This window comes from Rhipicephalus microplus, chromosome 5, assembly GCF_043290135.1.
Source record: "Rhipicephalus microplus isolate Deutch F79 chromosome 5, USDA_Rmic, whole genome shotgun sequence".
Taxonomy (NCBI): domain Eukaryota; kingdom Metazoa; phylum Arthropoda; class Arachnida; order Ixodida; family Ixodidae; genus Rhipicephalus; species Rhipicephalus microplus.
Genome location: NC_134704.1, coordinates 32,925,520 through 32,947,798, shown reverse-complemented (window position 1 = coordinate 32,947,798; position 22,279 = coordinate 32,925,520). Strand labels below are relative to the sequence as shown.

The window sequence follows — 22,279 nt, the reverse complement described above, 5'->3', positions numbered from 1 at the left end:
GCAGTCTGCCATGCGTAGGAGGAGCCATGACCAACTGGTACAAGAAATAAGACATTGCCATCATGAAGCTCTAGCACGAGGGCATGATATTATATATCAATGGCTGCCTGGACATATCGGTATTACCGGAAATCAATTAGCCGATGATGCAGCCCACTCAGCCCATGAAGAAACCCGTGTAGTCCCGATTCATCTAGCAAGGAATGATGCAGCAAGACAACTTTACCTGCTGGCTCGAGATCTCACACGCACGTTCTGGTCGTCTACCAGCTTCCATCACAACTTTCCCGTCTACCAGCTAAAGCTACCATCACAACTTTCCCGCTCCGATGCGACACTGTTATGCCGCCTTTGGTTGGGTGTTGCATTTACAAAGGTGTATTCCTTTCGCATTGGTATGGCAGACACTCCTACATGCGACTACTGCGGAGCTGAAGAGACCATCGAACACGTCCTGTGCAGCTGCGCTTGCTACGACACACAGCGATGCCAGCTACGGATGGTTTTGAATCGACTTGACCCCGGACCATTTTGTGTGCAGAAGATACTAGGACCTTGGGCATCTGCCTCAGTTGCGCAGAAAGCAACTAAAGCACTGCTACTTTACCTTAAGTCAACAAACCTGAGCGACCGCCTGTAAACTGTGTGTGCTCCCCGAGTGTGCTCGTGATTGTGTGTACCTTCTCATCTTTCTGCAACCCCTTTTCTCCCCTTTATTCCTTCCCCAGTGCAGGGTAGCAAACCGGATGTGCGTCTGGTTAACCTCTCTGCTTTTCCTTGTATCTTTATCTCTCTCTCTCTCTCTTCATCGTCATCAGCCACTGCATAAAATGATGCACTAAACTTCAAAGAAGTGTGTAGCGAATACCGCGTACGATTCTCCAAAGAATGGCGAAGGATAGCATAGTGAATGCTGGCCTACTACAGAAAATTTATGATTATTTATGGCACTGTGGGTACCCAGCAGTGCCCTTGTAGCATCCCAAAGAGTTTTTAGAGAAGGCTCTGAAAGGCCACTCTCCCAGCTTTCGCTGTGACTGTTTTGCGCGTTCCTTGCAGGTCTGGCGTGTTCTTTTTTTTTTACACGCTTGAAGCGCCAAGTGTTCAAGAAAAATTAAAGTAGATGTGCATTAAAGTCTTTTCCACGTTCGTTCGCCTACTAAAAATATTAAACAGGTGCTTTTGTAGCAATAACGAAACGCACGGCAAGCATCACGGCGCTTCAAAACAGGCGCCGCCTCCTTCTGCCCTGAGCAATATGGCCGCCGCGGCTTCACTTCGAGACATGGGCGGGTATGCGGGACCGCCACTCCAGTAGATTTAGTATAACCTCCTTGACTGCCGCTTCAGTTCATAGTTGTGGCATAATGAGGCATTCAGTTCTTGTTTCGCGTCTCGCGCCGACTGAGGCGCCACGCCGCGTAGATCCAACGCACTAAAACAAGTATGGCGGCTGTGGTGCAAGATCACGGTAGCAAACATGTGGACGAAAAGGAGAAAATAATAGAAGACGGTGATGAGGAGGACGACGCCGAGGACGACGTCGGACCTCAGGACGCCGCTAAGAAGAAAAAGAAACGAAAGAAGAAGAAAAAGAAAGGTGAGAGTAACGAAGACCGCCAACCCCGTATTGCGGCCGTCCCACATGGCTTGGTTGTGTTGTTACTTGCCGCTGCCTTATTTTTTTCCTTAACGTGCAAGGGCACATTTTAATAAACGCTTGAATTCTACACCTGCGGCCTACTGAACTTTAACAGAAAGCATGTTAATCAGATAATTCGCCAGCGCCCAGTTTGCTTGCGCTTGCTCCCTCGCCCGTGTGTGTTTGGGGGCCCGCGACGGCTAAAAATACGACGTAGAGGGAGAACCCTGAAATGCAGGCGGATTCTCTTTTCTTCTTGCTGACACAGGCAGCTGTCGTTAAGTGTGGCGTACACTTCGTGTCGAAGCGGAGATAGGCTTGCGCCGCGCACGTTTGGCCTGGGTTTGTATTGTTTGTCACCTGGTCCGTACTCGCCTTTAGGTCCTCAAGAAGCCAACGGACTAGAGCCAGGGTCAACGCAAGTTTCAGAAGTAACAGCCGGGCTCGAAAACCAGCACATCGATGGTACAGGTGACAAGACTGAGGAAAAAGGTAATTCTATCCTTTTCGCTCTTTGGAGCCCATTTGTTTGCAAGCTGCTGGCTGTTGTTATGCCAGCGAGTAAACTTAGCAAATGGTAGGAAACGTATGATGTATTGCTCAGGCAAATAAAAACCCATACGTCTGTGGTTTTCTTTAAGTGAATAATTTAGCAATTTTTGTGACGTTTGATGGATTAGGCTTTTGATGTACTTGTTTACAAGCCGGCTTCGAAGGAAAGCATTTGTGTTTTTTGTAGTTGTAGTCGATGTGTCTCCAGTTCCCATGTCTGCTAAATGTGCACGGGAAAAAAAAGATGCAGAGAAATGTGGAATGTTATTATAGTTTTCTTGTTATTTTATTCAGCATATTCTGAGATAGCTAGTTCAGTGTGCAATTTTTGTGACGTTTGATAGATTAGACTTTTGATGTACTTGTTTACAAGCCGGCTTCGAAGGAAAGCATTTGTGTTTTTTGTAGTTGTAGTCGATGTGTCTGCAGTTCCCATGTCTGCTAAATGTGCACGGGAAAAAAAAGATGCAGAGAAATGTGAAATGTTATTATAGTTTTCTTGTTATTTTATTCAGCATATTCTGAGATAGCTAGTTCAGTGTGCAATTTTTGTGATGTTTGATAGATTAGACTTTTGATGTACTTGTTTACAAGCCGGCTTCGAAGGAAAGCATTTGTGTTTTTTGTAGTTGTAGTCGATGTGTCTCCAGTTCCCATGTCTGCTAAATGTGCACGGGAAAAAAAAGATGCAGAGAAATGTGGAATGTTATTATTGTTTTCTTGTTATTTTATTCAGCATATTCTGAGATAGCTAGTTCAGTGTGCAATTTTTGTGACGTTTGATAGATTAGACTTTTGATGTACTTGTTTACAAGCCGGCTTCGAAGGAAAGCATTTGTGTTTTTTGTAGTTGTAGTCGATGTGTCTGCAGTTCCCATGTCTGCTAAATGTGCACGGGAAAAAAAAAAGATGCAGAGAAATGTGGAATGTTATAGTTTTCTTGTTATTTTATTCAGCATATTCTGAGATAGCTAGTTCAGTGTGTTCTTGAAGTGTTACATATATTGACCTTATTGTCTAAAATAACCTTTATTGCATACATTTTGTTTTAGGTGATGGTGAGGAAGCAAAGAAGAAGAAAAAGAAGAAACCTAAAGGTAGTTACTATGGCATCCTTCTAACTTTGCTTTGAAGCATACATGGTAGCACGGCGGCTCAGAATTCTTCTGAACACAGATATCAAAGTGCCATGGTTAAAGGGGCCATGCAACACTACTTTAAACGACCAGCCAACAGGCGTTGACTTTTTTTTACACCCCCCAAAGAAGCTCGACAATTTCAAGAGTACATCGCGGCAATTACGTTTTCCGAATATCGCAGTGCTGATCGACGACTTGACGTAACACGCAGCTCATCAATTAGTTTAAACCAGTCACGATGACATGCTACACCTTCCCCTCCATTGGAGAGAGAAGGGGGGTGAGATCATGCGAAAATTTTAAACCAGCTGAAACGAATGTTCTAACCCCTGTAACTTCCTTAATGTAGCATGTATTTGTAATGTACTTGCGGCAGCATGTTCACAAATCAAAAGTGCACATATCTTTTATAACTGTTTTTTGACGTCTTAGTTGTTTACTGACCCTTTACCTGAAGTATATTTATTGAGATTGGACTAATATTAGAATTATGGTCAATTTTGAACGATTAGAACCTAAATTTTAAGTCAATATGCATCCTTGAAATTTTGTAACACAGAACTGTAAAGTAAAATAAAGTTTTTTCATTCCATTCCAACAGTAAAGTGCATAGCCTAAGTTCTGCTTCAGTAGCTGTATATATTTATACAGAATACATGAAAAGATAATCAGCTGGTTATCTTGAAATTAATCACAAATAATGGTGCCTAAGTAATGAAAAACGTTGTTTTGAGAAAATAGTTCAATGTCATAAAACAGCTGAACAGCAAACATGGTTTTCCACGAACACCACTCTACTATTTTTTTCAATTTTTTTGCAGTGGAACATCTTGTCTTGATTGTTTTGGTTTTTTTTGTGAGCTGTTGTGAACCTCCACCCGCAGTGTATTGTTTGCAGTCAACTTTTTTCAGCGATTCAATTTTATTTTCGCCACCCTTAAATCCTTATTTCAGAATTTCGGCTTGTGTGATAGTGCCATCACTAAACGAAAGAACTACAACCCATGCACTGTGCAAAGAGTGAAGCCTTAACGAAGACAGCAAAAACTGTGTGACGCAATTCACGGTTAGCTCAATACTTGCACTGCACAGTTTACACTTACAGTTCAGTCTGATTGCATCACAAATAATATTAATGTTCATGTACCTGTTGTCACCCTGCTTGCGATTCACCTTGAAGGGTGCTGAAAAGGCTGAGAGGTTCATTGATGAGAAGTGTGCTGGTTCAGCATTCAGTGCCTCAATACATTGGTGGTGAAACGCGGTTTATTGGCACAAGTAGCACTTGCACAGTAGGTCTATTGATGCGGAAAGCGGGCGGCAGCAACGGACTCAGGAATCACAGCAATCGGGGCAAACGCTCGGGCTTGGCTCCTCCTGCTAAAGGCGTGACCTACTGCGGCACATATTCTTCTTCCTCTCTACAGTGGCATTTATTTGCATTTAAAAGAGAACAAGTCTAAGGTTGCACCTACTTCAAAATCAGATTTAATGAAGAAATGTTGCAGTGCTACAGTACGAAACTAGCATAGTTTGCAGCATTTATGATTGCATCCAGATATGAAAAAGTCAACAGAGCCACTGAAAATTTTGATCACAGCCATGGACAATAAAAAAAAAATGCTAACTGCCTCATGCAGCAAAGATGTGCGAACATTCAAGACAGCCAAGTAAATTGGCTTTGAAAAGTGCAGTGTGACTTCTTGGTTCAGCGAATGGAATTGGTTAACTTGATTTCTCTCACAACTAACAGGTTCAAAACAGCAAACTGATCCACCGTCGATTCCCATCTGTGATCTGTTCCCTGATGGCAATTTTCCGGTTGGGGAGGAAGTAGAACATCCCATTCCAAATGACAGGTATTGATATGATTGATATACACTCCAGGTTTTTTTTTTTGATTGTCCAGGAATGCATACGATAAGCACCTTCATTCTCATCCTCTAGTCTCACAAGTATCAGTTGATGTTAACCTACAAAAACTTTTTGCCATACAGTCCTGGCGAATGTCAATACACTGTGCTGTGTAGTAACAACGAGGTACGAGTTCCGTGTGATTGAGACGAACTTTCACTCGTGCAGCCGTACAGGAAAGAACCGCATGACTGATCCGGAGAAGAAAGCTTTGGAGTCCATGTCGCAAGATCAGTACAGGGAGATAAGGCAGGCAGCTGAAGCACACCGCCAGGTGAGTGCTTGTACCTGTTGTAGAGGAGCACTCACAGAAATATTTTGCATGGTTGTTTGTGTTAATAATAGCTGGTGACCCTGTTATCACGGCTATAAACTTTGCTTGCTTTAGCACAGGGGCTGATTACGACAACATGCCGAACCATAGGCTCGGCCTAATCACTGTTGGTGCTTTTCTGCGGCAGTCCCGGGCTATCTGAGTTGTAGTTTCGTATAAAATCAACTTAACTCTTTTTGGTGGCTCTACTTGAAGTAAAGGGGGCTTGGGTGGCACTTGTAACACTCAAATGGTCGTTCGCCATTCAATTGCATCTTGGATACAAGGTTCGCCCATAAAATCTGACTACCGGTACTGTTCAGCGCACCCAATTTCTGTCGTGATAATGCACATAATCTAAGTGGCCTAAAACAAAATCAGCAAGTTTCTGCAATGGCGCTTCCTTTTCGTACTTTTTCTTTTTCATGATCATTTCGATGGCAACCCGGGTGTATGTTAATTTTTAGAAATTTTAATGCACCCTGCAACGCCTGTTTTGATTCTCGGACACACAAGACTGCATGCTCAACACGTTTTGTGCTAATATAAGGTTGTTTTTGCTGTAGTGTGAATGTTCGTGATTATGACGTATGTGTTATTAGCGGTCTATGCTGTAGTCTGAAATACAATTTTTGGAAATTTTGCCCCGTGTAATAGGTGCACTCAGAACTTGGAGCTGGATTTTCTTGAAAACAAGTACACTTATTATGCAAGCAAATACGGTAGTTAGCGTAAGTGCTGCCATGTCAGAGGGGGCGCTGTGCTCACGTGCTGCCTTAGCAAGGTGGTGCCAGCAGTGCCGCTTGGTTGAGTGAGGTTATTTGGGCGCTTGTGGTAGAGTTGTTTTGCTCTTCGATGGCTTGGCATGGTTGGTGATGGTTGGCTCCTGGGAGGTTCTATCGGTGTAGTGCCACGGCTTGATTTTGTGGGTCCTCGCACTGAGTTGAACATCAGTGACAATTCATTTGCGGTACATTATATGGGTGGTGCCGTCTTTTTTTTGTCATGTTTTCTGTGTGTTGTATTGGCTGATCTCGTATGCTACCACTTACATAATTGTTTAAATCGGCTAGGGAACTTGTCTTTATGTAAAAGTTGTTAAAAGGGGGGATGACACATTATTTCATAGCTTATATAGCCTGTGGGATCGATTCTCGGGAATATCTGCATATCATTTATCAAACCTCAGTAGCGAATACAGCTGGGAAGGTCATCTGTATTAATTTTAAAGCTTGTGCGCCTGGTCTAGCACTATACGCTGCATCTTGTGGCACGCAAAGTGGCTTGAAGGGGACCCGAAAACTTCCACATGCTCAAGACCACGTGGCAGTGCGAAAGTGCGGTTTAGTTCTGTGTCCCGTTTCACTTGCTAGATGTCGTTAGCTGAACATGGCAGCTTGTCATTCGCGTAGCTTTTCGAACCCAAAACTGAGACTGGTTTGAAATAAACAAAATGTATTTAATTATCTGTGATACACTACCGCTAGAAATGTGCTGTGTTAAGACTCACAGGCTTACGGCAATATAGTGCAGCAAAACAACTGCCACAATGAGATTTTTGTGTTGGTGCTGCTTTAGTAAATTTCATTTTGCTGGTTGCACGATGGTGTGTACTGTCTCCCGTTCTAAGCATGGTGCTTTTTTTTTTTCAGTTCCTATAATTAGGACGTATTGCAATGTCTAAAACGGCACTATTATCAACAGCAGTGTCTTACTTACCAAGAAATTAAGATAAATGTATCGCACATTGCGCGTTACGAGTGGGACATTTGTGAAATTATCCTGATCACGTGAGAGTGTCTGCCTACCGTGAATCACTAGTAATCAAACTAGCCGGAATTAAAAAATAACTTTCCATACATCAATAAACGTAATAAGATGCTGCTTGTCCGTTTCTGTTTCATATATAGAAAAAAGAACCGCCTGGCATTACTATGGGGATAGATGCAAGTCGTACAAAAAATGTTCAGTTTCTGGCTGGTTCATAATTTTTGCAAGTGCTAAAGGCACGTACGTAAGATGTCTGACGTACGTGCTCTTAGGTGTTACAAAAGTTGTGAATCAGTACCAACTAGCCTGAACCCAGTGCCTTTGGCTGGATAGGTGACGCCGTTTAGCGGGGCTCAGTTAAACCAAGCAAGCAGAATCATGGCCTCTGATATTGCAGAAAGTTGTTCTGGGGACGTTGCTGCTGCTGTGGCTTGTCCTACTTTTGCTCTGCGGCTACTGGTGTCGGCGGCTGCTTAGTAAATGCGGGCAATATTGGGCATGTAAACAGTGATGTCTATTTGCCTGCTTACACGTGCGGGTGATCTTAAGTGCGCTAATGCAATGTGTACCATTAAAACGTGATTTTATTTCAGAATAATCATTTCCTTGGCATAAAACTAGCACTACGTGGTTTCTGGACCGCTATTTCAACAATCATCAACTTATTATATTTGTATTTAGGGTCTCCTTAAAACAGAAATTTCCGCTGTATGTGAGCTTGTAAGCCACCCATCAGAAAATTTTGATTTGAAGAATTCTTTAGTGATTAATGTCATGAGGGCATTATAAACAGTCTAGTCATGGAAAGTGCTTTTTTTATTCAGAAAACACCCTGTTGCATCATCCTTGTGCTTATTGTCACTTACTTTGCTTTTAGACAAGGCAGTATATGCTAAAAGTTATCAAGCCTGGAATGACCATGATTGAAATATGGTAAGTTTGGCAAGGGCTCTTTCTTTAACGAGTGCAAACATCTTTATCCAACTATCTTAGGTACCTCAGCCTTGTAAAAAATCTACAAAGGTTGGGGACATCGAGGGTCTTGTAAGAGTATGAAAAGTTATGCAGTAAAGACACTAAAGTTATGCAGAAGACACTAAAGTGGCACAAAGAATCAATTTAGGTTGATGTACCTCAGGCTGTAGTTAATTATCTGTAGTGTTCTGCCGCACAAGCAATGCACTGGGATATTACTCATAGCTCTCAACCACATATTGCAGAAAAAAAAAACAGCACCAAGATTGTTGTGTCAGTACATCTTAAGCAGATTTTAACAGCATGTATACACAAATTTTACCGCCGTATTTGGTAATCTAAGGTGACTACGGTGTTTAGTATTCATGCCGGTAAAAGTAGTGTTGATTTTGAGAGAAATGTCCGTTCTGTGGGGTCTTATGACGGCATTGATAAAAAACAGTAATTTTCTCAATTATGAATTAAACATCAGCTTTCAGGAGGTCCTGAAGGTTCAAACAATATTTTGGGCTCCCCTTGAGTTTTAAGACCCTGCTGTAATCAGTGTTGGTGATGTTTTCAACCTCGTTCTGATGTGCCAAAATGACAATGTCATCCATAGCAGAGTGATACCGAATGCTGTGCTCACTGAACATTTGCATGTCAGCCATAGCAGAGTGATACCGAATGCTGTGCTCACTGAACATTTGCTGAAAACGGTGGCTCATAAACTGTGCACCAATACCGACCGAACGTCGTAATACTCTAAAATTGCGTTGGGGGAAGGCAACAACCTAATTGATGGCAGCTGGCCACACTTTTTGTTGTGAACGCATATAATTTAAAAGAATTGAGCACTACAGTCAACTGCCGATTTTTCGGACACCCGAATTTTCGGGCATGCCTGATAATTCGGACATCTTCGCAGCACCGCCACGAGCCCCATAGAATCAATGTATAAGGAAGTCTGAAATTTCGGGCGCTCGAACCCCCCGAAGTCCAATTTTCCGGACTTTTTGACGCTACGGAAGGTCGGAAACTATCACTGACCTCCCGTGAAAACCACCACAACTGCGACAAACGCGGTTACGATCGCATAAATGAGCGCGCCGGTCTACTGTGGCGGCATCTGTTGCTTGGACTCGTTGATCGTTAGCGAAGAAACATACACGGCCTCCAAGATTCCTAACACTGGCCGTGTTTATCGCGCAAGGGTGCTTCGCTGACAATCGAAACTATCCACCCGGAAATTTTTTGGCGCCAATAAAGTTCCTTTCGCTTTAGCGCTTGTTTTCGTGTGTGCCACTCTGGCTTCCCGCGCAGCGCTTTCGCGAAGTGTTTCACCATTTCAAACTAGAACTAACCGTCACACACCAATTTGGTCTGGCCACGCTGGCTATCTTGATTGTTTACCAGCGCCACCTCCGGAGTACCCAAGGCACCGTCGCCTGCCGTCGTGCGGTTTTGTTTACGCAGCCCACATGGTGTTTGGCTAGCCTAGTGCGTGGTTGTGCGATCGTGTGAAGTGTGCTCTGCAACGCTAAGCCTAGGTGCTTCGACGCTCGTCAGCAAACTCCTTTGTTCACATCGGGAGGATGGAGGATTTCGCTTGCCTGCGATGGCCCCCACTCCGCCTTTGTCGTCCTCGCCGATGGCATCGAAGCGTGGAAAACAGTACCTTCGGTTAATGGTGAAGAAAAAAGCCGCCATTATTAAGTTAGTGAAGAGTGGCCGAGCGCAGGCTGAGGTTCGTAGACGCTGACAACGAGCTCGACTTCTGCACAGAGCTAACCGACGATGCAATAGTCAGTCAGGTTATGGCGGATTCAGACGACTCCGATGTCGAAAAAGAGCAACCGACGCCTGCGCCACCTACGACCGCCGAATTGATGCGAGCATTGATGACGCTGTCATCAGTGTACAGTGATAACATGACCCGTGCTCAGATCGAGGTGAATGTGATCACATGCAAGCGGAACGCCGTTCAAACAAGAATCAACAAGTTTTTCAAGCCACTGCAGCTCTAACACCGGCTGCCGTGACGGCACCCGCTGTCGGCTGCATGCATTTTTTTAACGGCTCTTTTCAGAGCTACCCCACTGATGCTTTGGCAGAGTTCTGGAAGTCTGGTACTTCAACCTTGACCCTCTTGATCCGAGAAATATCAATGAAATGATGCGTTTTTTGCTTGCATTGAGAAATATTAGCAAAATGGTGCGGTTTTTTTTTGCTTGAATTGAAAATTATCAGTAAAATAATGCTTTTTTTTTTGCTTGCATTCATTTTTTCGGACTGCCCGAATTTTCAGACGGTTTTTCGCTCCCTAGAGGCTCCGAAAAATCGGCAGTTGACTGTATTTAATATGCTGTCAAAAATTTAATCGTTACTGATAGCTTCAAAAAAAGGCTCGTCGGCTGGTTTCGTCACAGAACCTTCGTGATCTTATGGTGCGCTCGGTAATGATGCGGCAGGCAGCTGAAAGTGCTCCAGGCCCCGTCGCAGTGGTCTAGTGGCTAAGGTACTTGGCTGCTGACCCGCAAGTCGAGGTTTCGAATCCCGGCTGTGGTGGCTGCATTTCCTATGGAGGCGGAAATGTTGTAGGCCCGTGTGCTCAGATTTGAGTGCATGTTAAAGAACCCCAGGTGGTCGAAATTTCTGCAGTCCTCTACTACGGCGTCTCTCATAATCATATGGTGGTTTTGGGACGTTAAACCCCACATATCAATCATATCAATCGAAAGTGTTCCAGAAAAAAAACCTATTAGCTGCTGGAGCCTAAACCTTGTTGCAAGAGCAGTAGGCTGACAGAGAGCACATTTATTTGTGGTAAGTTTGTCTGTTTTATTTGCTCTTGCTGGGGCTCTCTCTCTCTCTCAACAAAAAAGATTCTTTTGGCTACAAGATTTGGATGCCAAAAAGCAGGCTCCTTAGTATCCCAAAACAAGTGATAACTCCCCTTTTATCATTGTTGCACTCAGTGCTGCTGCCTCTGCAGCTGTTTGTACTTGTCATTTTCTTTTTATCTTTACAATGGAAATGTAAAATTGAGTGCTAGTGTGTGGGACCTGCCGAATGCAGAACAATGCTGAGTTCGGTGTGCAATATAATGGACGTGTACCCCTGGATACTTCCGTAGCGTTGCACTCACCAGCTTATGCTGTCCTCAGATATGGTGGCTCATATTGGAAATTTGGCCCGTGTATTCCGCATCTGCAAGTGAACGTACCGTTTTCCTCTGGCACATAATTGTCTTGCCTTATGGCCCATTGGGTGAAGTAGCATTAGTAAACAACCACACATAATTCAACCATCGGATTTCTGCATTAGCCTCAGTAGATTGTTTAGGTAAGTCTTATTTTGTAACAGCCACAAAATTTCATATATACATTGTGTTGAAATCATAAAATCAGTTTGTTGTATACATTGAGGTTTTTACATGATGCTCTATGGACGTGAAACTTGTAAAAAGTTCCAGTTTTGAGGATAAGTACCAGTACTTCATTAATTGCGAGTTTTGTTGCATTGAGAGTTCATAATGATGAGGTTCAGCGGAATATTATTGCAATAATAATTTTTTTTGCTATGTTACGAGGCTGCCTCTTGGTGTTTCTTTTTTGATGTCATTTTTGCCTGGTTGCTTTTATGAAAACTTGGATGTGGTGTGATTGCATAGGTTGTGTGGTTTTTCCACCTTCTTTGCCAATGTTGTGGTAATTGGGAGCATGATATAAGTGCAGAGGTAGGCTATGAGTTGAAAAAATGTGATATTTAAAGGAACTTTTTACGTCTAAGTTGTCCTATGTAAAATGCAGTTTGGTTGGGCTGTTGGCCACTTGTTTTGTCATTGTGTCTTAATATCTTTCAGGTCCATACCTTTAGAGCTGACCTTCTTAATTGCACTTGAACTTGTTTGTTTTTTTTTTCTTGTCGCTGCAGTGAATTGTTAGAGTCTACAGCTCGCACGCTCATCAAGGAGAATGGACTGAATGCTGGGCTGGCCTTTCCCACGGGCTGCTCGCTCAATCACTGTGCCGCGCACTACACTCCGAACGCGGGCGACCCGACGGTGCTGGGCTACGACGATGTGTGCAAGATTGACTTTGGCACACACATCAATGGCAAGCAGATCACAGTTGGTGGCCCTCATTGAGAAGGCATCTTCTGTCTTGTTGCTCTTTCTTTCTTTCTTTTCCACGGTACATTCGGCTTGTTTCCGTATGATCTGGTGACGCTCGTGAACACCCATTTTGCGGAAATTGAGCACTCTGAACACATTCAGCTGGTATTTTCAGAGCACTGTGTTACAGCTCTCAGCGCACCAAGGCGCTCGCACCTTCGGCCTCTTATTGCAGTGTTAAGGCGTTTAATAGCCGGTCCACAGCGAGCAAGCACAATGGCGACAGTAACAGTCAAGCACGGGCTCTCAGTGCGAGCGGCGTCCTTGTTGGGTAGCCCCACTAGAAGGTACTCAAGAGTTCGACCCATTTCATAGTTCGGAGGCTTCGCTACAATTACCCCGGGGTCGAAGAGGGAGCCGCCTGGCGACCTAACAGCTTGTTATTATGAGCGGGTCATAATAAGCCTTCAGGCGCTCCACGTTGACGATGTCTCGCCCACGGCGGCGCATGTCCGAAGATTGTTCAACGGGTTCGATCAGATAGTTGACGGGTGAGGTGCGCTCGATGACACGGTAGGGGCCTTCGTATTTGGGACGTAGTTTGGAAGAGAGGCCAGCGGCAGAGGTCGGGATCGAGAGCCATACAAGCGCACCAGGAAGGAACGTGGGCTCAGAAGTGGTGCTGGCATCACGGATACTCTTCTGCCGCTCTTGCTCTTGCGTCGTAAAAGTCTTGGCAAGCTCGCGACACTCTTCAGCAAGCCTGGCTGTCTCGGAAATAGGTGTACACTCAGATGGATCCGGCGTGTACGGGAGTATCGTGTCCATGGTGTGCGACGGGTGCCTTCCGTACAGCAAGTAGAAAGGTGAAAAACCAGTCGTGCTCTGAGGGGCGGTGTTGTAGGCGTAGGTGACGAAGGGCAGTATATTATCCCAATTAGTGTGGTTGGCAGCGACGTACATAGAAAGCATGTCGCCGAGGGTGCGGTTAAAGCGTTCGGTGAGGCCATTCGTCTGTGGGTGGTAAGCAGTAGTTTTGCGGTGGACAGAATGGCACTCCGTCAGAATGGCTTCGACGACTTCCGACAAGAAGACACGGCCTCGATCGCTGAGAAGCTCTTGGGGTGGTCCGTGGCGCAGTATAAATCGATGCAGCAGGAAGGACGCAACATCGCGCGCAGCAGCCGCAGGGAGAGCGGCGGTTTCGGCGTATCGCGTTAAATGGTCAACGGCAACGATGGCCCAGCGGTTACCAGCCGACGTCAGAGGAAGTGGTCCATACAAATCGATACCTACGCGCCCAAAGGGACGGTCAGGGCAAGGTAACGGTTGTAGACTGGTGTGCGACATGTGAGCTGACGGTTTACGGCGTTGGCAAGTGAGGCAAGAGCGAACGAACTGCTGCACATAGCGGTACATCCCGCGCCAGAAGTAGCGTTGTCGAATGCGATGGTAGGTTTTGAATACCCCAGAGTGCGCGCATTGCGGATCAGAATGGAAGGATTCACATATGTCTGACCGCAGACTGCGGGGTATCACGAGTAACCACTGCCGGCCGTCGGCGTCGTAATTGCGTCGGTGTAGAAGGCCGTCACGAATGGCGAAATGGCGAGCTTGACGACGCAATGCACGCGTGGATGGCGTTGCGGATGGATCAGAGAGCAAGTCGATCAGCGGGCCGATCCAATTATCCTTTCGCTGTTCGGTAGCGATTATGTCAACGTCAATGGCAGAAACAGCAGCCGAGGATACTGAGCAGAGCACATCACCTTCAGGCAGAGGGGAGCGCGAGAGGGCGTCGGCATCAGCATGCTGGCGTCCATTGCGGTACAGCACGCGGATGTCGTAGTCTTGTAAACGGAGAGCCCAACGGGCGAGACGGCCTGAGGGATCCTTCAATGATGAAAGCCAGCATAGTGCATGATGGTCGGTGACGACATCGAATGGGCGACCATACAAATACGGTCGAAACTTTGTAAGAGCCCAGACGATCGCCAGGCACTCTTTCTCCGTGACGGTGTAGTTTGTCTCAGCTCTCGTGAGCGTACGGCTTGCATATGCTACGACATATTCAGGGAATCCGGGTTTGCGCTGCGCCAGGACAGCGCCGAGGCCTACACCGCTGGCGTCTGTGTGCACCTCCGTCGGGGCCGTAGGGTCGTAGTGGCGTAGAATGGGAGGAGATGTCAACACATGGCGGAGCTTCGCGAACGCGTCGTCGCACTCAGACGACCACGAATTGAGGGACCCGTTACTTCCAAGGAGCTTCGTCAGCGGTGATATGATCGTGGCAAAGTTTCGTATGAAGCGTCGGAAGTACGAGCACAGGCCCACGAAACTACGCAGTTCTTTGACGGACGCAGGTTTGGGGAATTCGGCCACGGCCCGAAGCTTGGCTGGGTCAGGAAGAATGCCATCCTTGGACACGACGTACCCAAGGATGGTGAGTTGCCGTGCTGCAAAGCGGCACTTCTTCAGATTTAGTTGCAAGCCGGCATTGCTGACACGTGCAAAAACTTCTTTCAGACGTTGGAGGTGCGTAGAGAAATCTGGAGCGAACACCACAACGTCATCGAGGTAACACAAGCACGTGTGCCATTTCAAGTTGCGCAGAACGGTGTCCATCATGCGCTCAAAGGTCGCAGGTGCATTACATAGACCAAACGGCATGACGTTGAATTCGTACAAGCCGTCGGGTGTGATGAACGCAGTCTTCGGTCGAGCGTCATCAGCCATGGGTACTTGCCAGTACCCCGAGCGCAGATCGAGAGAAGAAAAAAATTCGGCTCCGTGAAGGCTGTCAATTGCGTCATCGATGCGCGGCAGTGGGTAAACATCCTTGCGAGTGATCTTATTGAGCCGTCTGTAGTCTACACAGAACCGCGCAGAACCATCTTTCTTCGCAACAAGAACAACAGGAGACGCCCATGGACTGTCCGAGGGCCGAATAACGTCGCGTCTGAGCATATCATCAACCTGCTCGTTAATTTCCCGACGTTCAGCAGGCGACACGCGGTAGGGACGTTGCCGTAATGGTAGATGGGCACCAGTGTCAATACGATGCGTAACAGCGGACGCACGACCGAGAGAACTTCGCCCGACATCGAAAGAAGAACGATATTCTCGCAACAGGTTCAGAAGCTGGGAACGCTGTACCGACGTGAGGTTGTCATCAATGCTAGGGCCAAATACATCAGGAGATGACGAATCAGAAGTGGAAACAGCACTGATGGTACGCAAATTGGGACAACGCGAGTCATCAGGTACGTCCAGGACTTGTGCGTTATCCACTGGTTCTACTCTGCCGAGACATTCCCCTCGAACCAAGGTAACAGTGTACGGGGATGGGTTGGTCACGAAAATAGAGGCGTTGCCCTGGGTGATTTGCACGGTCGCGAAAGGTACTAGCAACCCTTTCCTTCGGCAAGCACGGTCGGATGGCGAAACGAGTGCAATTGTGTCGGAGAGTCCAGCGCAGTAGACAGATACACCCATCGTGGAGCTTGGAGGCACTATGGTATCGTCTTTCACGAGAATCTTGCTCACTTTCGAAGAACTGTCTTCCGGCGTCAAATGTGAGAAGGGGGAGAGTTCAATTTCGGCGGCGGCACAATGGATGACGGCGTCGTTGCGGGATAGAAAATCCCACCCCAGGATGACGTCATGAGAGCATGCGGGAATGATGATGAATTGGGCGACATACAGAACGTCCTGAACGACAACGCGAGCTGTGCACCCTGCTGTAGGATGGATACGATGCAAACCGGCGGTACGAAGGGACAATCCAGAAATTGGCGTCGTCACTTTACGAAGCAAGCGGCAAAATTTTTCGTCCATAACAGATACTGCAGCTCCTGTGTCAATAAGAGCAGATGCGTGAACACCGTCCACAAGCACGTCAATGACATTAGATGGGCGGCTCTGAGGGCTTTCACAATGCGATAGCATCGCAGTCCTTGCCTCGGGGACTGCGACGACTAGTTTTCCCGCTCGTGAGCAGCTGAACTTGGCCGCATGGGGGACGGGGAACGACGTCGTGGAGACGGTGACCTACGAGAAGATGAAGCTAGGCGAGTTGGCGGTGGCATAGACGGCGTTTCCTCGTGATAGGTACGCCTAATCTGGCCAGCAACAGGCGACGAGATATGGGGCGTCTGTACGCGAGTGCAGTAACGTGCTACGTGGCCGGCGTAACCGCAGGCAAAGCAAATGGGCCGGTTGTCGGATGTGCGCCATCGGTTCGCCGGGGTAGGTCTTGTCCATGACGCAAGAGCCGATGGACGGAACGGTGGCTGGAAAGGCTGCAGGGGGTGCTGGAGCTGAGTCTGAGAGGTCACGTCAACATACGTAGCCGGCATACCCGCTGCAAAGGATGGAGGTCGTGCGGCAGCTTCGGCGTAAGTCAGTGGGGCGGGCGCTTGAACGACTGGAGGCGGCCTGGGGACCACTGGGGCGTAACTTGGGGGTACAGGAGCCGGAAGCTGTTGTGGGTGGTACGCAGGCATAACCTCCGCTATTTCCTGCTCAATCGCTCGGCGGATGGGGGGGGAAATGGTAGTGGCCGATTGTTGAGCAGCCGGTGGGTGGGCGAAGGGCAGGAGAGAGAACTGCCGTGCGATTTCCTCACGTATGAAGGACTTGAGGTCTGCCAGCAGTGCCACCTGGTCACAGCTCGCCTCCAAGCCTGCAAGCCCTGCATCTCGTGGTGTTGAGCGACGGGTCATCGAACGCTGCCGGCGGAGCTCCTCGTAGCTCTGGCACAGCGTGATGACCTCAGCTACTGTGCCTGGGTTTTTGGCCAGCAGCATCGTGAAGGCATCATCGGCAATGCCCTTCATGACGTTCCGGATCTTGTCTGATTCGGACATGCTGTCGTTGCATTTCTTGCATAGGTCCAAGACGTCTTCAATGTAGCTGGTGAATGATTCACCGGCCTGCTGAGCGCGTTCGCGTAAGCGCTGCTCGGCTTGCAGCTTACGAACGGCAGGGCGGCCAAAAACGTTGGTGATAGCGGTCTTAAAATCGGGCCAGGTTGCGAAATCAGACGCGTGGTTGTTATACCACATGCCGGCCACACCCGCGAGGTAGAAAACCAGGTTGCCGAGTTTACCTGCCTCGTCCCAATGATTGGGGACGCTGACGCGTTCGTACATGACGAGCCAGTCCTCGACGTCGGTGCCATCCGCGCCGGTGAAGACAGGTGGGTCGCGGATGCGGGGGACACCGGAACATGGCGTCGGCGCAGGAGGAAGCGTTTGCTGGGCGGCGTCTTGTTGCATGGTTGAAGGCACGGTACGGGATCTAAGCTCCAAGGGCATCGAATGTGAACCGAAGATGTTTGAAGGGCACAGCACTCTCCACCAAAATGTTAAGGCGTTTAATAGCCGGTCCACAGCGAGCAAGCACAATGGCGACAGTAACAGTCAAGCACGGGCTCTCAGTGCGAGCGGCGTCCTTGTTGGGTAGCCCCACTAGAAGGTACTCAAGAGTTCGACCCATTTCATAGTTCGGAGGCTTCGCTACAGCAGCTACGATTCGGCAGAGCTTCACTCGGGCGGTGCTTGCAGCTAGCTTGATTTGGCGATACATCAGTTTTGGTAGCATGCATGACAAGACTTCGGCACCTGTGTGCCTTGTTCGTTTACATTAGAACACTCGCTGATGTTTTACCTCTTTCAGCCTCCCGTTAAATCAGGAGAGTGGCTATGCGGGCATCTCAAACATGCTCTCCTCAGGCTTTGAACAAGAGCTGGCATCGCGTTATTGCGATCAGAGCTGCAGCACAATTGTAATGAGCCGATTGTATTGCGAGCTTGGGTTATTGTCTTGCTAACTTGTACATAGCCATGCACATGTTTGCACTTCCTAACCTCGACTGCGGAATCGTAAATGAGTGGGATTTCGAATGACTGCTCTGCTGCTTCAATGAGCGTACCACGAGAAGTGGGAAATCTGCCGGGAAGTTACTTCAGCTCGCTTTGGTAGCTTAGTGTTGCACTTCCAAGTTTGAAGCCACGGGTTCGATCTCAATTGTAATGGCTGAATTCTTATGCTGCTCAATTGTAAAAACACTTGTGTGCCTACACACAAATTAATTAGTAAATGCAATAGCTAGATTTCTTCACAATGACAATGATGAGGGGCACCAGTTAATTGCATTTAGCTGAGCATAGTAATGTTCAAGGGGCTTAAGCAATTTAAGCGTGATTTACTTCTTCGAAGGCGATGCCTTTCACATGAATTTCAAGTCACGATTCGTTTCCGAATAGCAACATGGGGCTTGGACTCCCAATTTAACTTATTGGTGTGTTGTAATGTTACCCCTTGATTTATTCCGACTGCAAGGAAGAAATATTTATTGCCAGTTAGCCAGTTAGTTTTTTTTGTTTTTTTTTTATATTACCCAGAGTTATGACCAAATGATTTAGATTTGTTTCATTCAATGGACGATTAGGCAACTCCCACGAAGCCATGTTTCTTCTGTATTTTGTTGAGTACTTTTTGTTATTCCTTCATAAGTTTGTGATCAATTCATGGCATGCTGCATGGTTTTCTCTTGTTAGTTTGAAGCAGCTTAGTTTTCGTATCATTTAGTGTTTTAGTTGGCAAGCTAGATGCATCCACCAAGCTCGAAACTTTTTTTCAGCACGAGTTCAAACATTAAGTTCTGTACTCTGTTGAGTTCCGTGATGTCTAAGTTCTAAGCTTCAATTCCGTCTTGATAACTAATAAATACATTGTTTCAGTATGTGAAATATTTAGGTGTTCTTTCATAAACATGTCCTCGCCTTACTGTCATGTTCTTTGTATTAGTTTTTTCTATCTTTTTTTTTCTAATTTTTTTCTATCTTTTCAGGCAATATTATTGACTGTGCCTTCACGCTGACATTTAACAACAAGTATGACAAACTGCTTGAAGCGGTGCGAGATGCCACTAATACTGGAATAAGGGTAAGTACATTGTCGTACGATTTGCCAAAGCTTTACCAAAACCCAAATGATTCCTCAAATGGAACTTCCTCTACTATGATTGGTTTCGTACCTGAATGATGCAACCCAATTCATGCTTCAATAGACTACTGTTGAATAGAACATGTCTTAGTTCCTTCAGGTTCTGTTTGTACAGTCGCCGACCGATAGATAGGACACCGACTATTAGAACTTACTCAATAATTCAGACAGCTGTGCGGCACCACCGATGGCCTTATAGAAGTAGTGTGTTAAGACGACTGATATTTTGGACAGCTGCCAGATCTGCATACGATAATATGGACTGCACGCTGAATCGCCGGCCATTATCTCCTCCGGTACCCATAGCATACAAAGTATGGCCTCAGAAATAAAAAAACGAAAGTGAATTGCTGATCTGTGAGGCTTTATTTCGATTGCCTCAAAGCTTTATAACAGGAAAGGCTGATCTTGGCGGCACTGTTCAACTGTGGGAGGTCATGTCAACGTCACGAACATCTTAGATTCGAGTTCTGGAATTCCAGCGCAGTTATGGCTCTTTACTGCTATCCCCACCATTCTGTCGGATGTGTCTGCGATATTACGTTCTGCTTAATTCTGTGCACATTCAGTTTTGTGTGAAGACCTGCTTTATGTTGCACTCTGCTGTCCCAAAAGAGATGCGTTAAATTGCACTAACAGTGACACTCAAATCAAGAATTTGAAGGTGCTGTATTGTTCACGCATGCTGCCGCATGTGTTGCTGTGCTTGAGAAAGCCAGATGAAATACATCGGTGACTTGATGTCAGCCATGACCCTGCTTGCTAATGCCGGGAAGGCAGTGTTGGCAGCCACGATCAGCAATTGTTTCCAGCATGCTGGATTCACGTTACATAGTGAGCCCGACACTGCAGCTGAATGACCCGACGATGCAACTGAAGAGCCGCCGCCCAGCATGAGCTCAAGTGTGTACGTTGTTAACGACCTGTGAGGTTGAGGTGTGCCGATTCCTGACCCAGTTACCTTTGAAGACTTTGCAGACATTGACAGTGCTGTTCGTCGTGGGCCGAATTGAACAATCGCGTCATAATTGAGCTGGTTCTGCAACATTCAAACAGTCATTCTGACTCTGATGATGACGACGCTTTGCATGCTCTGAAGCTGACGCATGTGGACCTGTCTGGGGCCCTCGCTGTTCTTTAGCCATCGTGCAGCGAGCATACCACGCTGGCAGAAATACAGGTGGACTTGGTCGCACGTAATCGGAAGTACATGCAGCAACGCATTGACCGCTTTTTCTGGCCACCAGGTCGCTGAAATGTCAAAAAGGTTTTTTTTTCCTGACGCATTTGTTCTTTTTTTTTTCAGGCATTCGATGATACGGACTAATTTACGTTCTTTGTAGAGTGCAAATCATCGGTCGTTGATTGTAATCACAAACAAGCAGTGAAATTCCAGTCGTGGTTTAGCACTGACGAACTGTATATTTTTGGTCAACAGTTTTGTATTCTTCCTTTTGTTCAAGATTGGCAGTACAGGAGCGTATGCGTCCTTCCAAACTACCGAGAAACAATGTTCTTTACTTTTTCTTTTGCATTGCAGACAGCCGGGATAGATGTAAGGCTTTGTGACATTGGCGAGGCTATCCAGGAGGTTATGGAATCTTATGAAGTGGAACTTGATGGCAAGACATACCAGGGTGAGAGCATAGCTTTTCCATGAAAAACAGTTCATACATATCTCTTAGCTCGAGTACATCCAAAAGTAACAGGGAGTGCAAGAACCTTACAAATATAATCTTAAAAAACAGTTATTACAAACAAAAGACGTATGCAGGGGCTGCCTCAGAACAGGATGGCACCCACACGAATAGATGGGGATCCCTAGCATGGGACCCCATTGGTGTTGGCTGCTACTTGGGCTCATTGAACCAAGACCTTCTGGGCCCGAATGTCAGAACAGCTAGGCAGGGTAGCCTCTCACTCCTCCCGGGTTGGGTTGGGGATATAGGGTATAGCAGGCTTGTAGGGGCAGGTTCACACCATGTGGTAGATGTCCCGAGACATTTCCCCACAGTGTGAGCAACTGTCGGAAAAAGTGGGATCGAAGTGTTTGAGTGCTGCCGGCATAGCATAGTGTTGGTGAAGAGTCGGAGCAAAAGTAGCTCTTCCGTTTTCGCCTTTGCATGGGCATAAATGAAGGCTGTGGTCGGATTAGTAATACAATTGAATCGACTCATAGCGATCCCAGATATAATGATCTATCGGTTATAACAGCCACATTTTGGTGCACTTAAAATTCTTATATGCTATCTTTTGAAACTGCGTCCACATACAGTTAAACATGCTTATAATAAACCTCCATATAAGGGATTCCTCGATATAACAAAGTTTTTTTATTCGCCATCATCACTCCATAGAAGCACATGTATTTGTGACCTCTATGTAACAAAGTAACAGAGGGAGACAACCTTGATATAACGAAGGAATTTTAAAATTTTAAATAAGGAATTTATGAATAAGGAATTTTCGGCACGGACAACCTAGAAATTTTGCCTTGGATTTCGGTACGAGCATGCATCTTCCATGGGTGCCCCGCTGCCGACCAAGTGCGAAGCAGCTGCGGTGCACACGGCGCAGCAGACGAGAGCGAGCACTCCTGATTGCGTGCGAGTGAACGGGCAGGCGGCTTGTGCCCCATGAGGTGGTGTTGCAGCCATTTTTGCCCCTGCGAACTCATGTGCCCATGTGCCCCTTATCCCTCCAAACCAAAAAAAAAAAAAAAAAAAAAGAAAACTACTTCTAAGTTTGCAATGCCTCGCTTTTAGTTAGAATCTCATATGTAGAACCGCCCTGCATATGGAGGGTGGTTTACTGAATAGTTCTCTGCTGTATCTGTCTCTCTGTTCCTGTTGTTGTTTACTCTTTGA

General features: G+C 46.5%; 1 protein-coding gene across 1 annotated transcript in view; it reads left to right on the top strand.

The window, feature by feature from the left end:
- The first annotated feature begins 1,427 nt into the window (after window positions 1-1,427).
- und (methionyl aminopeptidase und) overlaps window positions 1,428-22,279 on the top strand; it is a 42,581-nt gene continuing 21,729 nt past the window's right edge. Inside the window, exons 1-9 of the mRNA XM_037425793.2 lie at window positions 1,428-1,600; window positions 2,024-2,134; window positions 3,247-3,291; window positions 5,087-5,192; window positions 5,416-5,521; window positions 8,208-8,263; window positions 12,221-12,402; window positions 19,258-19,352; window positions 20,953-21,049. Coding sequence (XP_037281690.2) covers window positions 1,447-1,600; window positions 2,024-2,134; window positions 3,247-3,291; window positions 5,087-5,192; window positions 5,416-5,521; window positions 8,208-8,263; window positions 12,221-12,402; window positions 19,258-19,352; window positions 20,953-21,049 — 952 coding nt within the window. The 5' untranslated portion in view covers window positions 1,428-1,446. The remainder of the gene's footprint in view (window positions 1,601-2,023; window positions 2,135-3,246; window positions 3,292-5,086; window positions 5,193-5,415; window positions 5,522-8,207; window positions 8,264-12,220; window positions 12,403-19,257; window positions 19,353-20,952; window positions 21,050-22,279) is intronic.